The sequence below is a fragment of the Osmia lignaria genome, chromosome 9 (assembly GCF_051020975.1).
Source record: "Osmia lignaria lignaria isolate PbOS001 chromosome 9, iyOsmLign1, whole genome shotgun sequence".
NCBI classification, from domain to species: Eukaryota; Metazoa; Arthropoda; class Insecta; order Hymenoptera; family Megachilidae; genus Osmia; species Osmia lignaria.
Window position 1 is genome coordinate 11,893,467 of NC_135040.1, and position 17,610 is coordinate 11,911,076.

The following is a 17,610-nucleotide window of genomic DNA, read 5'->3' on the forward strand; positions in this document are numbered from 1 at the left end:
GTTTTTAATTACGTGAAATTTTCACAGAAAAGCTTATCTCTTATACTGCTAGAGATTTAGTGATGTAAAGTACGATGAAAAATTTAAGTGAAAATATCCCAACGAACAAGTAATAATAATTAATTCAGTACTCGCATTTGAAAGCACTGGTCCATTTCATGTGAAAAAGATGCTTTTAATTCTAGCAAGGTGTTATTTTTAAATGAAATTGATTCTCTGTTAATACTGGATGCCCCAGATTTTACTCATAAAACGATGCTGGTATCGCAATAAAGAATTTTTAATACGCGTCAAAAATTAATACAAAGAATTCCTGATGAATTGCGGATTCGTATTACGCGGTACATTTATATTTTCGCGGGTGTAACGCCATTGTTATTAACACTTCGAAAGCCACGAGGCACATATATTCGAGGGGACGGCTGAACAAAACATAGTTTACAGCAGCAGTGTATTAACTTATTATATTTGGACAAATTAAGTGTCATTTCTTGGAAAATATTATCAATTAAACTGTGTTTAAAGTCAAGTGTTTTGAACCAATGAAGAAAACAACATAAACATACATAATTTAGGTAAGTGTAACTTTTGATTAACTTTTAGGTTAAGTTATATAAAAGTCGAGTCTTTAATCATGATTCCTGTCATGGAGAAAAGTCCTAAGAAGAGTAGGGAATATTTATCTGTTTTATAAATACGTGTTTACACATGTAAATTACATAATAGTTTATATAATCTAAGTGACTCGTGTAAGACGGAACGTACTCCTCATGTTATAGGACAGGGGGATTATTGTAATTGATAGGTCTTACTTAACAGTATAATAAATATAAATAAAAATCACTGTAGCTTCTATAACGATTTAGAAAGTACCACCGGAAGTGGGGTCTTATTTAAACCGAAACGCAAGCACATGCATTGATTGGAGTAGTACTTACGCTTACTTGACTCAAGTAGTTACGACGTAAAACCGTGCTCGTGGAAAGACGTTAAAGTCACGTCACGGCGATTCGAAGTGAGTTATTTAGCTTAATCGGCGATTTTACTGTGTGCCAGTGCAGGAATTTCCACCTTTTCTCTACTTGCAATCGAAATCATTCTTGAAAGTTACTACGCTGAAGTATATTCGCTACAATAACCGGTATTTGAACTTCTTCATTTTAACACATTGCCTATCGTAGTACCAACAATTAATTTCCAATCGTAGTAATACAAATCAAATTCATATTTGTATGTTTCATAATTAATATTATACTTCAATGTATCGTTCTACATATTCAGCCGTTACAATCAACGTGTTTATATTTTCATCGCGACAGGCATTTGCCTCAAATGTAAACGTTCAATCACCATTGAATTCGAAATAAGCACAACATTGGACGAGGTATTATAAGAACGCGTTGTAAACACGAAACGATCGACGGTCTCGAGACAATAGGCGTGTACGAAGCATGCGGTATTTTTCGCAGTATTTCACGCCGAAGAAATTCAGGGGCAACGGCAGCTTCATACGAGGGGGGTTGTTTTCGAGGCCGAGTAGAGAGTTTGCGCTTAGCCAGGCCGACTGGTGGTTGGTTCGAGCTTGCCAGCTTTCGAGCAGCAGCCAGTCGCCGGCTGCCGGGCCACGACCTCGCATCTCACTCGGTTTCCGCTTCCCTTTACGATCGTATATCACGCCACGCTTCTCTTTACATCGCGAATTTCAAGTGTTCCATTCATTATTCATTTCCTTTCCCTATTAACACGCGACAATTTCTTACATAGAACAATATCGAGTGACGAACTTTCCACGGAAAGTTCTGTAATAGAGTACAAGTGTAAACGTGAATAAGAAAATCTTTCCAGTGAAGTGAAACTGCACGAGGATTCTTCGAGGTGACGAATCGTCTCGTTTTGGCATGGCGAATGGGTGACAGACACGGGGCTACTGGTCCATCCGGGATTGAAGGTGTTTTTCCGCAACGGGGGAACCATGTGAGCCTACGACCATGAGGGTGAGTTTTGCTACTGTTTCTTTTACGTTCAGATATTCGGTCGCTTTGGGGGTTGGAAATTAACCCTCACACGCTGCATTTGACTCTCAAAAATTTTAATGAAATTTTTAATGTGTTACTATTAGAATTAGAATGTTAAATCTTAAATGGAAAAGGTTGAAATTCTTTTTAATTAAAAACGGTTGTATCAATCTTGCAATAAAATTACAAGGTACCATTTTAATAATACAAATTGCAAGTATGAAGAAAATTAAAAATATTCAGATTCTGTTTACAACCATCATCACAAGTTTATATTATTGAAATGAAAAGTACAGTAGAATCTCGTTATTGATTTTTTTTCGAATTTTTCAATATTTGCATTCTATGTTAATTTGAAAAATATTGGTCCAATGTATGTTAGATTTTATCTTTGTATACGTGTAACACGTCGTTAAATACTATTGTCGAAATAACGTTTCTATCGCATATGTATTAAATGGATTCTCCGATTAAATGGAATGCAAATAAGACGACAGGGTAAGAGAAGCTCTCGCATAGCGAAAGGTCAATGAAATGTCAGGTCGAATTTTCTGTATTACCACATCCGCGGTAAGTGTTACCGTTTAAACCCACCCGTTGCGTGTGCTGATTTATTGCACGCTGAACGAGCTACGCAGCTTTGGGTTGTAATTATTTTCACGTGACCGGTGTCGGGATTAAACCCTTCTCTTCCGCGATAGGGCGTGTTTTTACGCATCCCTACGTGTTGGTTCGACCATCAATTTAAGTTTCCTTTTTTACCCGTGACCAGTATTGGAAAAAGGATTTTAGAGTTTATACAATATATTAATTATTTGAAATAATTTTATTCACTAATTAGTACGATAAAATTTCCAGTTAATATTATACAAATTATAATTTTTTCCTTTATCTTTCATATAAGACAAAATTAATAACCCTAACAGAAATGATCTCGGATTAGATTTGAATAAAAATCATTCCGGAATGGAAAGTCGAAGTTAGGAAATCAAGACGATGCAAAAAGCTCGTTCGTTCATTCGTCGTACGTGTTCGCAAAGTAAATGAAATCTCTCCGCGTCGATTAAATCCATAATGAGACACCGGCTGTTTAATTGGTGTTTTCACAAGGAAAATACAGGAATCGATCGAACGGTATCGAGGGGTAAACGTTTCTCCTAATTTTCACGCAGTTACGATGTTCGTGCTGTTGGCGAGATTATTGTCTTCGTTCAAGGGAAACTAAATAGCATTCGTTGTAAATTAACCCTTGTCGTCGATTATTTTACCTTATTTCCATTCGAAACTCGTAGAATCAATACACAGTAGAGTACCTGTACTAAAAAGTTAAGCTAAACTATTTTATTGGGTTTAATTAAATAAAATGTACTCCGAAGTGTTTGTTTCTTTAGAAATTTTTTAAAAATAAACTTATTATTTTTATTTATAAAAATTCCTTTGGATAACATGGCAGGTATAATGGCGTTAGTCCTGAGTATAATAGTATGTGAAATAGAAAATTGGAAAAAAGGTCATTGAATAACGTAATACTTAATTTATATAAAAAACAAAATTATTGCTTTCTGTCCCTACGTCGGTATAATTTCAGAAAGCAATAGCTAATCTTGGGAAAACTTTTTCCCTGCGTCAGCCTTTGAGATAACAAAGTTGAAGGGTATGATACCCTATGGAAACTTGAATTTGGAACGAGCCACTTGTAAATTAAACTTGAAACTTCGACGAGTTGCTCGCGTGATCCCCTTAATCGCGTTATTAATACGAAGACGACGAGTAATGCAGGCTGATACAACAGTTGAAGAGCATTTTCACGAAAGTGGGTCAAGTTTAGTATAATGCATCGTGACGAAAGGGAATACGTGTGTTCTTAACACTTGGACGATCGAAAATTTCAAAGAATTTCTGAATTTATTTCTGTAATAATTTTAAAATTTGATAAAATTTCTATTATATCTCGTTTCGTTTGAAATTTCTTCCTACAATAATTCTTTAAATAAAGAAATTTCGTACGTGATGTTCCTATACGATAGCAGTAATAAGTTATCGAACTGTTTACATTTGTTTAAAGACAAAAAATGATCCATTTACCTGTTAGATTACTATCGCTGTTCAAACATTTAGTAAGTACACGTTCAAATATGATCCATCTTATTCAAATTTTCACAATGAACAGAACTTTCAAGAGAAATTGTGTATTTAAGTAAATAGTGGCTTTTGTTTCATCGTCTCAAACTACGAACTCAAACTTTCCGTCAGGCTACTTTGAGATAACTTCTTTCCTGGTTTCGTTTACCAACGAAACCCCCGGGAATTCGATTAACAATCACCCTATTGTACAAGGTGATTCCCATTGTTATTCTACCAAGACGAAATCATCCTTCATTTCTTGAACCTTTTCAACGCTAAATACGTTTGATAAAGGGACCGTTTGTTTCATTTGGAAATTCAAAGCTTTTCCAATGGAAATTTGTCAATTTTCGTCTACAAATCGAATGCTAGACAATTGAAATGAAAACTTGTTATATGGAAAATTGAAAAATGAATTGAGCATTATGCTTGGAAAATGGTATTTGCAGTTACAATTTTTGTTTTATTTAAAATAGAATACTTTTGTAATAGAAAATGTGAAAATTGTTATCTACGAATCAAATGCTAGACAATTAAAATCAAAATTTAAAAAATGACCAAGCATAACGTTTAAAAGATCTAATTTAGTAAATAGAGATAATTAACATATCTACAGTGGTTGCAATGAAACTAATAACCATCAACGGGACCAAAAGTGAAACAACATTAATCTTGCTAAAATAGCCTAGAAATTCCATGATGATAGCCGTTTTATTTCCTATTTCTAAAACGAGGTTGCTCAGCGACTCTGTTGCAAGTCATTTCAAACAATTTTCTTGCACGTCCATAAACTCAGTCCGCTTGAAGCAAACCGTAAATATACCAGGTATAGCTCTAGTGAAGATACAATAAAACGAGGCTCGCAGAGCTGGGTCAAACGATTCTCTCGAGCTTTCTTTGATCCACGTGTCAATAGTAAAACACAGTAAATACGTGGAGGAGTTTATATACGACAATGCTTTATCCTCGAATCGGTTCTTTTAATCATGAAAAATGTTTAATTTCACCGACCTTTGTTTTTCAATTTCTTTCCATTTTTAACTATTCAATAATTGTGTCAATTATTTTTTACTTCAATTAGTAAGATGGATGAATTTTGTATGTATATATTATCATGCAAATTTTTCATTTTATCAGGCTTTTATTTAATTTTTTTATCAATTTGTTTTATTTATTATTTATATGTATCCTGTTGGCTATGAATAAATATTCAGGTTTTCGTAAACAACTACAATATATTATATTTTATATGATATAATTTTGAATCATGAAATTTTTTGTTTCATTCCGTCGTTTTTTATCAACTATCACTCAATCATGGGCTGATGATATTAGATTTGAGAGACTTTGCAGAGAAAGGAGAAATTCTCGAAACAGACGTATTTGAAAATTTCCTTCTCGTTTCCCTTGATATCGGTCTTCTTTGACGTTCTCGTAACGTAGAACCTTTGAGTCCCAGTAGAATCCAAGAAAATCAACCATTTTCCTGGTTCTACACGCGCTCTATTTCCAGTTACAAGGAAGTAACGATCATCGATTATCGAAACTACATCGAACTGCCTTTGAGAATTGTAGGATTTGTTAATGAAACATTCTGAAAGAGCAATATCTTTCATCTAAGAATTTAATCCAAACCATGATTCTCGATAATTTTTATTTAATCAGTAAAAAAAGGGGGTTTCAATATCTCTGTCAGAAGATATGAAATTTATGAACATATCCAATGAAGGAAGAATTATTTCCGAAAGAATTTTCCGAGGATTTCGGAAAATTATGCCCAGCAATGCTGCTAGAGTTTCTCCAGAGTTGGCGCAGTCGTTCGCTCCAGTTTCACGGCCCAAACTTCTATGTACCATTCGCGAAATTTTCCGCAACCAACTCGCGTGAATGTTACAATAAATTTCGTTCGTTCCACCGTCCACAAATTTCTCGTTTCCCTTTCGTGACAGTGTTCGATTTCCGTTTCTTGTTCGTCCGTCCATTTCCATCTATGCGACCATCGACTATCAATCAACGCGATAATTAACGATGCCCGTTTCTAATTATCCATGTCCCTGTTGATCGGTATCCATGCTTCGAGTTCGATCGGATCGATCGATTGCGATCAGCTTACCGATTCAACGGACCATCTTGATTTGATTTCGCGCGAATGAATTTCTGGTAAACAGGAATATCGTCGGCAAACACGCCACTCGAAAATCCTCGATTTACTGTCTTTCGTGAAAAGTTATGGCACACGCTCATAAGTTCCTTCGTATTTTATGTATTTTTCTGATTCGTAAAAGGACTGCGCGAACAACTCTGATGGAAATTGCAGATATAGGAGAGACAATAAAACACGTGAAATTTTAGAACATTTTAAAATTTATAGAGAGCGATATTTTATATTGTCAAATAAAAAAAGGAAAAGAAAGATTCTAATTTCAAAATCTCTATGGCATCGATAATTACATATAATTATTGATTGATTGTCAATATTTTTGATTGCATATTTGGCAACGGTACAAATTTATTAAAATAGCATTGAAAAATAATTTTCGAACGATTTTGCTGGGAAATACACAAAAGTGTCAGGAATTTAGTTGCCAGACTAATAAATATCATTTTCACTTTCCAATGAATTGATTGTTCTTTGGTGAAAATTTATCCTAGCTATTTTCATTAACAGTATCTCATAATTAGCCAGGGAAATGTTGATCGTTATGAGTTTGTCGGAGGCTATAATCTAACGATTCGCTAATACATTTCAACGAGGCTGGTCGTGAAAATAGTGGTCGAAATTCTCTGGCTCGCTGTGTATTCATAATCCTCTTACATTTTCAGTTAACTGGGTCACCGGAAATTATACATTGTTGCATTCACGCCTGTCTGTCACCAAAAACGAAACAGAGAAACACGATTTTATACAGTGCTAAAAAATAAATCGGAAGTACCTGGCAAATTTTCACGAAATTGGCACGGAAAAATAAAGTAATAAAAATTTGTCAGCAAATTTTGTTTTTCTTTCGCAGTCGTTGAATTCAAATATTTTCCAAGTTACGCCTAATTACAAACTTATATTAAAGACACGAGTAATGTTCTAAGTTCGCGAAGGTTTCTTGGCTTCATCAAAATTTCTAGTCAGCTCAGCTCGGTTCCTGATTTGCATGGTATTAAGCGAAGCACCGAGCCGAGCTGAATTTTTACCAGCAACAAGCTGTCGCGATACCCTGGTCCCTCGGTAATTTCGATGGGGCACACCATAGCGTACTTATTCCGAGGGAACGCGATCGAATTATTGATAGAAGAGTTATCTCTCGGGCCAGGATGGATTTGCATGTTTAATGCAATCATGGTAATCGATGAAAAAGTTTGAAAGGAAAGTCTAGCGATGGGTAGAAAGGGTGGGAGAAAGGATTATGGGTGAAACTTTAGGCCTTCTTTTTTTTTCTTTCGAGCATCCTGTAAGCATCCCGAGCATGCCAATCCGTGAAAACTTTCCGGGATATTCGTGTAGCAAACGAGTAGCATTTAAATTCCTGGCAATCAGATACGATTGAAAAGTTCAATCGAAACCTCTCTAACTTGAGGCTAGTTATCGTGTAAAACGTGGAAGAAATGAAGAAGAACGGGGATAATGTCTACACTTATCTTAGAATCATTTAACAACTTTAAACCCATTGAGAGAGTGTAAGAAAAACACCATTATCATCTATAATTTTTATTTTATTTTAACACGTTATGTGCTGAGGGTGTCATTAGAGATCTTCAGCATTAATTTACTTATACTCTTATAAAATTTTTTGAATTTTTGCTATCATTATATTTAAACACCACTGTGCTTACAACTATGTCAATTTTTCAAGAATACATTAACGAGAATCCAAAAATTAAAAAATATAAAAGCAATGTTGATTTGTTTATAATTAGTTCTATAAAGGAGTAAGAGATTCAGGTTGGAAATGTTTAACCAGACAGGATGATTGCAAATAGGCAAAATACTGGTGGAAAATAAATGAGAAAGTATAATATCCGCGATGGAATTTCATTTCTAATTTTACGGAAGAGAAATTCGATTGAAAAAGTCTCAAATCGACCGCATGGCCGTGCGAAGCAAAATCACGAAGAGTAATGAGAAATGGTGTCGGTCGTTCGGTTGCGGTTTTAACTGAAAAAAAAATACGGAATAACAAAAGCTACGCGAGCTGGTTAGGCGAATAATACCACGAATCAGCAGAGTTTGATGAGTATCAGAGAAAGCCATTATCGAATGGACCGGGTTTGTTAACAAGCAGGAATAAGGGCCACGTTTTGTTCTTCTTTCTCGCGAAATCGATCGTGACACCTCGATTCAAAACGAGCGAATAATACACCCCTGACACCCATCTTTTCAGTCATTGGCCTAATTAAATCTAATTCATTGAACTTAATTAATTCTATTTTTAAAAATAGGGTATTCAGGACTGACGAATTAATGATTATTAAAACAGTATTCGTAGATTGACTTTTGTTAATTTTGAAAAGAAATACAATTTCCCAGTATAAGTTCCATTCATTATTCTCTTATAATTTTGAAAATATTTTAAATCGTAGAAAGATTTACCGCTTGCTGTAAATCATCCTTTAAAATCAAATACGTTTCCACCTCTGAGCTGTGTGAAACAGAAACTAGAAAAATAATGGCAAAATGGTACATCCAATTTGTTCGTCGCGGAGGACGCTTTCCGGGGCCAGTCGGTCGAATCCATTCCAGCTTGCTGCTCAAATTCGAGAGATTCGTTAGAGGCGTGAGCATCCGGTTGGAAAAAATACGGAACTACCTGACGACATCCTTGGGGCGGGAATCGTCGACGACGGATAATTTGCCAAAAACAGCAGCAAGCAATACAGTAAAAAAGAAAAGGGATGAAATTGTAGTGTTTACATAATATATGAAAAATTTCAAAGATGTTCCTTGAAAGCTTCAGAGGGGTAAGAAGCTGCGAGTAAAGCGGATGGAAGAATAAAGAAGGGTTCGTCGAAGTCATTGAATTTCCTGTATCCTCGCGAACGGGTCACGCGATGTATTCTTCAGTCGACTTGTTTCCAAAGTTGTTTCCTTATTTATTCATGGATTGCAGGCACGTTGTCGGGGGACGACTGGAAAAAGATTCTCGTCCCGTTGTCGTTATGGAAATCCATTACAACTGTAACATCGAATTTCGCGGATTTCACGGTAGAAATCCCGTGGCGATCTAAATGTTTTCGCCTCATCCCTGCCCCCGGGGAAAATTCAATTTCCCGTGGAATCGCTTTGTACGCTTCTACCCGTTCGGAACAGCTTGTTTTTCGGTTATCGTTGCTTTCGTTTCGTTTCGTTACGTTCGAATGAAGTGACTGAAATGGTCCCATTCGATATTACTGGGTAAAATAAAAAAAAAGAAAAGGAGACGAAATTTCAGCGAGGGAGTTGATTATGTGACCGAGGGGAGTCGAGCGACGTTCAGAAATGAAATTACCGGGTTCGTTTAAGGGAAGGTTTGCAAACTGAATTATGCTCATACGTGCTCTTTTCGCTTTCTAAATAATTGTACGAAGATTTAGAGAGATTTAGGGAAAGGATTCTAGTGTTTATGCGGCGCAATTACAGCGCACTTTCGCTTTGAATTAATTAAATATTTGAGTATCAAATAGAGGGATGGTTGAAGGATTAACCCGTGGATTGTTAAATAAAGATTTTTCTTGAAAACACGAGGTAATTTTTCTTCGTTACTTTCGATTATTCAACAGTTTGGAATTTGGAATTTTTAGCGTTCGCAATTTTAAAAATGTTCGCCCATCAAAAAGCAGAAGGTATCAGGATTCCTGTCGTGTGTAAGGACTTAATTCTTGAAAGGTTGGAAAAGTAGGTAAGCATGAATAATCGTGATGCCAGGATGATTCGTCGTCGTAGAGGTAACTTTACATTGGCCAGAAGCCTGAAGGAGGGAAACCATCTATTACGGATCATTATCAAGTCTTGATTTATAATCCCCTTCGAGCGGTTAAGATCCTGGATCAGCTTTCGGTGCTTTATTACAGCACGTGTAAATCCGTCTGCTAAATCTCCCTTGTGTTCAAGCTGATCCTTGTACTACCGATTGTTTCACTCTTATCTTTACATCTCTGATCGATTTTGTTCTGAATTATTAGCCAACGACACATTCCTACCTTTGATAATTCCCCTTTCAACATTTACAAAACATTTTCAGTCCGATCAGTTATTCCTTTTCTTCTGTTTGGAAGAATGGAGGAAAAGATGTTTCTATTTTATCTCTCGGTAATTTTCTTTCGTGCGTATAACTTTGCGTTTGAATAAAATTGAATTCTTTTGTAAGAAAATTGCCGCAAGGAAAATTAATGCTTCGTGCAACGTTGAATGTTTGCGTATTGTTGAACATTTTCTGTTTGTTTGTCCATTTAGTAATTGATTCGTTTCGTTTCGTTAATAAAAAAAATTGATTTAACCAAAGATTATTTTATTATAACACGATGAACCAATTTTGTTTGGTTGTTTTTTAATTTGCTGGTTCATCGACGCAGTTCGTTGGCCAGGATTAATTATCCTTTGTGAATGAACTATAGCATCGTAGCTGGCGCAATCGTTTGTCAACGCATCAATTAATCAGCCGCCGAATATAGATTAACGTATTATGTTTCTAGCGCCGCGAATCCATCCATTATAATTTATTACTGGCGGTGCAACAACCCTCGGGGCTCAACCCCAACTTTAAGTTCCACGTTTGACGAAAATTTGCTCCGACTTTGAAAGGAAATGATCGATCGATAGGAAATCGATTGGCAAATGAGTTAAATAAATGCTCGATAATTTCTGGTGATTATTTTCAATTATTTATTACTTAATGATGAATGGAAATTATGGATTATCAATTTAATAATTATTTAACCTTTTCATTGCAAATGAAACGAAGGATATCTGAAAAATAGTCAAGTTGATCTTTTAATTCACAAAATTTCGTTAAAATCTGAATGAGCCACTTGGAAAGTTCACCTTTCTGTAATTTTCTGTGAGAAAATGAAAGACGGATTCTTCGCCGGAATAATCATCGAACAATTGAATCTTGAACGTACAAGTAGTACTTGGGGTTCCCCGCGATCGCGAACTATTTGCTTTAAGCGAATTCTTCTCGAGGAGCTCGGGCTGTTTGTGGAGGTTCACGAACGTCCTCAGGAAGCGACCTGGGCATTCCATTGTTCGCCTAAGTGTCCCAAACATTTACAGAATGTCCATGAGTTGCCCTATTGTCCATCTAAACGTCCTGGCTGTCTATATGCTGTTCCTTGAACGGCATTATGTTAGCCAGGACACTGTATTATCTCTGTTTATTACGTTACTCTGAGATGCTAAGCCTCATTTAAATACATCTGCATACGTACAGGCAAAGGATATGCTGAATATTATATAACTAATGGCATAACTAGTATACCTTAGATTCTGCATTAAGAAATAAGATAAAAATTGTTCTTGATTTGTTTTTAGAAAAATTAACATTAAATGGAACGTATATTTATTTTACATTTGTTCTATATGTTAATGAGTTAGTTCTATAAGTTAATATTTTCATTTTATTTTTTTATGAAAAATAATATTTTTAGTTTTACCAGTTGAACCACTGGATACATGGCACCTTGTGCATCCGATATCCGTTTAAACAGTCTCGCATAATGAACAGAGCTTATAATTTATCGGTCTAAACGGCATAGCAACGCGTAGCAAGGTACATGTAGCGAATACAGCCTGCTATGTACATTTTGATTCATCCTAAAATCGGCAATTTACGCGAATGGATTACGTATCGATATTGGAGATAAATATAAGAGAAAAATTTAGGGCTTAAGGGAAATGAGGTAGCTTTGAATTTAGATATCTAATAATTTCTGAATAAATGTATAGAGATAATTTAGAAACAAAATAATATGATTTTTAATTATAACATATAAAATTTAGTAAAGTAGGTATTCATTCAAATTTTCCCGCGTAAACGTTTATAGACAAGTGGTCATTTTTCCCGATGGGAAAGGGTTGGATCCGGGACATCACCATTTTCCCTGGGGAAGTCTGAATTGATCGCAAGATATTCAACCCTTTTAGAATTTACATTAAATTCAATATTATTCAAAAAATACCTTAATAATTTCTCTGATACAAAACAAGAAACCTGATATTCATTAAATCCGATATTATTCTAAAAATACCTTAATAATTTCTGTAGTACAAAATAAGGAACCTGATATTCGTTTTTTGATGAGTTTCAATTATACCGGTGTTAAAAACGTTGAAATCTTTTATACATCTTTCTGAAGGTTATATAATACATTATAAAATCAGGAATGTAGAATTTTGAAAGAGAAAAGAATGGTAGACGGTTCTGTCAGGCACAATTTTAGCGACATTTATTCGTACGTCGTTGGAATTCGTTTAATTAAACAGAAATTATGGGAACGACCTTTATACATTCTTCACAGCGATCTCAGTCTCGTTCCATATGCATAAAGGTTCGTTATGCTCGTGAAAAATTCATACGAATTCCGTGCAGTCCGAATTATTTTACACTATAAGTTGTACGCGTTTTAATTTTACAACTTTCGTAAAAAATGTGATGGTTTAAGCAGCAGAAAGCTTTCCATTTCTTTTCTTCTTCTTTTGCGAATAATCTAATTACATCCAACTTTTCCAGATCATAATTTTCATCATCTAAAATCAATACCATGGCTGATTAACTTAAAGTGACTGTATTTAGTTCTTGAAATAATCAAATATTTCCTGAAACGAGATAATATTTATCCTTTCAACTTAACGAGCCTCGCTGACTTCAATTTCTGATCGAATGTAATGAAGCAGAAAAAGATAATCATGTTGAAAATTTAATTTATCTTGCCATTTACGAAATTTCATCATTTTCACCTTTTTGTATTTCGTGAAGTTCGATTTGCTAATTGAAAATATGGAAATTATATATTTAAAAAATTTTCTCTATAATAAAAACTAATACTACTGGAAAGCTTTCATTTCTGTGCAATTACGTTAAAACATTGATTGCCTTCGCGAACGAACTATCACAGAATTTCAAAGAATAGTCGGAGATTGCATCGTCTGTGATTTCCTATTATCGGTAACCGAGCTGAATTTAGATTACTCGCTAATCGAATTCATTCCGAAAATTCTGTTCCACTCGTAAAACGATCGCCCTTTACCTCCTTCGTTTTTCCTTTTCATGAAACCTATAATCTCATCACTTGGAAATTTTTTTCTGCCCAAAGAAATTTTAGCGGAAAAGACTTCTATTTTTGAGATAAAATCAGACTAAATGAAAACTTTCATCGCTTTTTAACAATGTATTACTTGATGAAATGAGAAATTATTCTTTGATTAACAATTTATATTAACTGATCGTCAACGTGTTACTTGTATAAAAAATGAAATGATTGTAACTTCGGAACTGAAGGTTTAAAACATTGCTTTTTAATCAAGTCTGATGTAATTTCCGCGAGAATTTTTTTTCCTGGACGTTATGAATTTTCACCTCAATAGGTGTCGATGGGCGAAGTGACTACCCTTAATACTCTCACCAACCAATTACCAACGTCCATTATTTCGAAAAACTTTTGACTGGATTACGTGCCTCGGTGTTCATAAACTTTTATTGAAATTAACATCTATCTTCGCCGAAATAAATCGTGTATAATCGCTCGTTTAATCATCGCGTCTGAAAGCTCAATGTTTCATTAATTCAAAGATGAAACACCTTATTCGACAATAATTGAAGAAACACCTTGTTTCTTTTGTTTTGTTAACAAATTGGAAAATAAATTTGCAATATTCACAAAAGAAAAGAATTATGCTGTCCATACATCCTGCTGCAATTTCAGTAGTAAATTCCACATAAATCAGACACCATTCTCCCATAAATAACAGACGTTACTTAGGTACTTGACGTTTGAAATTGAAGGAAAAAAAAAGGAAGAAGCGAGGCAATAAATGCTCGGGGTATTGTCTAAAGTATCGTTGTCTGGTTCGAAAGGAAGGAAGAAAGATCGAACATTAGTGGGCCATCGGAGCCGCTTTGAATTACCGCTTCCTCGAGACGAGATCAAGCCTTCTTCTTCGGGGGGTGTGAGTGTGCGGTGAACGATAACAGCAGGGCCACGTACGATAAATCAGGAATACGAGGCGAGCCGAAAGGACGTCTCTAATTTACAGACTAACTTGTACGTGTCGTAGACTCGGCGGCGGGGCATTATCCGGTATTATTAGGGACGAGATAGTAATTACGGAGCCGCGTGATGCTAACGCTACCTTGGTCGCTATACGACATAATTAAATTACCGATAAACCGATGGAGAAAGCATGTAGAGACGAAGCTACCCCTCTGCTTGGCAGCCCGTCACGAAATGCATGCAAATCCTCGTTAAATCCATCAAAAGCATCGAAATAGGAAAATCCTCCTTCTTATCTATTTTCTCTACCAATGATTTTAACCCTTTCGCTGGTACAATCGTCAAATGCAAGGTATTTACATTTCAAATACAAATTTTTTTTATAATCATTGAAAATTATAGCATCTAATTAAAAAATTTATCATTACAAATAAAATTTGAAAAGGTTAATTTATACCTCAATAGGGTGAGAAATAGTGTTGTATCATGGATAGTAAATGACATTGACAGAGTTAATTTTTTTTTTCTTTTCTGAGAAATGTTTTCACGCTACAGTAGAAGATAATAAGTGAACGGTTAAGGGGTTGATTTACGACAGTATTTTGGATGGCGTACGGTCATGGTTCGATCACGGTTCGTTTGCCACAAATCTTGGTTTCCACGGTAACGATATCAGATCGTTTTGGGTTTTGTCGCGCGAGTTGATTCGTGTTCGGGAACTCCAATTAGTAATCTTAATTGGCGGAAGGGAAGAGGGAAATTTGTCCGGTAAATGGTACGTATGAGCTCGTTAATACTCTCAAATGACTTTGCTCATGAAATCTACAGTGTATTAAAAAGAACGTATGGTGGCCGTCATTTGATTTGTCTATACAGTTTTTTTAAATCATTCATCTTAATGAATTATTAATTCATAATTAATATAATTTCAAATTGGAATTATTCTTGAAAATCATTATTTCTCTTTTACATTGCTTGAAAATTATTGCCAATTCTTTATTCTTAAAATTAAATCCAAATTTTCAGAATGAACTCGAAATCTAAAAAGCCAAATAAAATCGAACCACGATCATTGAACCATTGTATTTTTAACTCGAGGATAACTGACTGCATCAGAATGTCAAGCATCCATGAAATTCGACGAAATTCGCGGATAGAATTTGAAAATGTTCCAGAATCGGCCAGAATTTCGGCGTTAAACTTTCATCGATTTCAATGACATATTGTGTCCGTGGTTATGATAAAATCCGACCTTTTTCACTCGATATTAATTGCTCATCATTACGGAAGTATCGCGGTAGTAGCGGCAGATTTATGACGATTTATAATCGGATATTCCGTTTCAAAGTTATCGCGCGATTCTATGTTTCGTAGGTACAGTGAAATACAGCTTTGTAACTCGTACCACTCGCTGAGAATAGATTATCCCTATGTATATACCTACTCTCGTGATACTTTGACATGGAATCTGAAACTTGACAGATTGATAAAAATTGTCAGTATGTAATAATTTATTTTCTAAAAAAGTAAGAAATTTAATATAATGCGTTTCTAAACCCTCGGACGGCGGACCATGGAGAGACCCCCAAGAGGGCGGACCACGGAGAGGATAATAGGAAATAGGACGTTTTAATTAAGAAAATTGCCTTCATAATCAATGACATTGATCAATATTTTTTCTATAAGGATGATCTTAATCGATCGTAAACATAAAAGAACGAAATCGCATCTTAAAGAACCTCCTCGTTCGAAAGGGCCATTTTGCTCTAGTTGATGGCACCGTGAGCTTATAGTTACCTTCACTCAATTTTCTGGCCGAGTTTCTTTCCTGGATCTTTCATAACGGTTCTCGATGTCGGGTTTTATGAAACCGGTTAAATTAACTTCCGATCACGTCGGTTAACTGCAGCTGGGAGACCGATAACTGACCTCTTCTCTCGAAACGAGCTCGTTTCTTTTCGCTTTAAAGCTATCATTCTGTGTATCTGTCATTTAACGCCTACCATTCGAGGACAGTTTCAACCTATCGATGTGTCAACCTACAATCTTTCATCTTTTCGACAGGCTTGTATTCAGTTTTTCTTTGTCGTATCAAGAAAATAGAGAAAACTGAACCGAGTATCTTTTTATAGGAGCCAATAATTAAATAATTTGAAAATATTGATTTTTTTCTAATTTTTCTAATTTATAAAAATGTATAATTTAACTTCTATTTATTTCACTATTCACTGAAAGGTATAATATAACAAACAAAGAAAAATTGAATTCCATTTTCCATATTTTTCACAATCATTTTCCACCCTAAAATCACTGTCACAAATCAAACAGTATCTACTTCAATTGTGTACGTTCAATCTTAAAATGAGACTATTTCCAATTTTTTAAAAAGTGAAAAATAAAATAACAGAAAATTGCAGTAAGAGTCATCAAAATGTACTTTATGTCCCATCATGCAGAAACGATATCCTCAGCTCTTAACCTGATTGCTCCAAAACATCATATAAAATCCATTCTCTGTTAATGGGTAACGTTTGAAGCAATTGCTTTTAATTGATGATCGAAACGAATCGTACGATTTCTAACGAGAAACGTTGATTAAAACGCTTCTAAATAATCCGGGTTAACCGAGGCGATAGATCCACGCCATTGGGTTTGCGCATCCATCAGGCCCTCCGGATGCAGGTTTTCGCGGGTATCTGGTTACGGAACAAATTAATGACCATCGAATTTGCAGTATAGCCCTGGGATGGGTTATAGGCTAGGAATTGGCACACGCACACACGTCGTTGAGCATCGATACACATCGATTCGCGTTTCTGTTCCCTGGTTCGACTCACGATTTTCCCTGCTCGTGATATCGTGCTTCGCGTTTAATCCTTCCTGCTTTGCGTCACTTACAAACTGTTTCCCTCGATGTTTCGTTAATCACATGAATTTCTATATTTTACCGATACCATTGGTAATTTTATTCTATTAGCTTCTAAAAAATTAGATGGTTAATTGATATTTAAAATTTTTCAAGTTAAAAGTAGCATCTGATTTACTTGAAATCATCGAATACCACTTGTTCACAACTCAACTGGCTGAATTTTCATTTTTCAAGCATTTCACCGTAAATTTCCCGGTTTCCCGCGAGAGTACGCATCGCGAAACAGATTTCAAAAGCATCCCCTCGTTCCCTGAGGAGATAACAATAAACATTCTCCGTCGAGCGAGCTTCAGTTAACCTTCTGAATACGTTATTCACCTTCTTCGAAAATAAATGAAAAAATAGTCGTTGATCCCATTTCTCGTA

General features: G+C 35.3%; 1 protein-coding gene across 2 annotated transcripts in view; it reads left to right on the forward strand.

Moving 5' to 3' along the window:
• The first annotated feature begins 405 nt into the window (after positions 1 to 405).
• Positions 406 to 17,610, forward strand: part of LOC117609298 (dipeptidase 1) — an 88,806-nt gene continuing 71,601 nt past the window's right edge. For both annotated transcript variants that reach the window (XM_034335457.2, XM_034335464.2), the window contains exons 1-2: positions 406 to 575; positions 1,846 to 1,994. In XM_034335457.2, the coding sequence (XP_034191348.1) occupies positions 1,989 to 1,994 (6 nt within the window). In that variant the 5' untranslated portion in view covers positions 406 to 575; positions 1,846 to 1,988. The remainder of the gene's footprint in view (positions 576 to 1,845; positions 1,995 to 17,610) is intronic.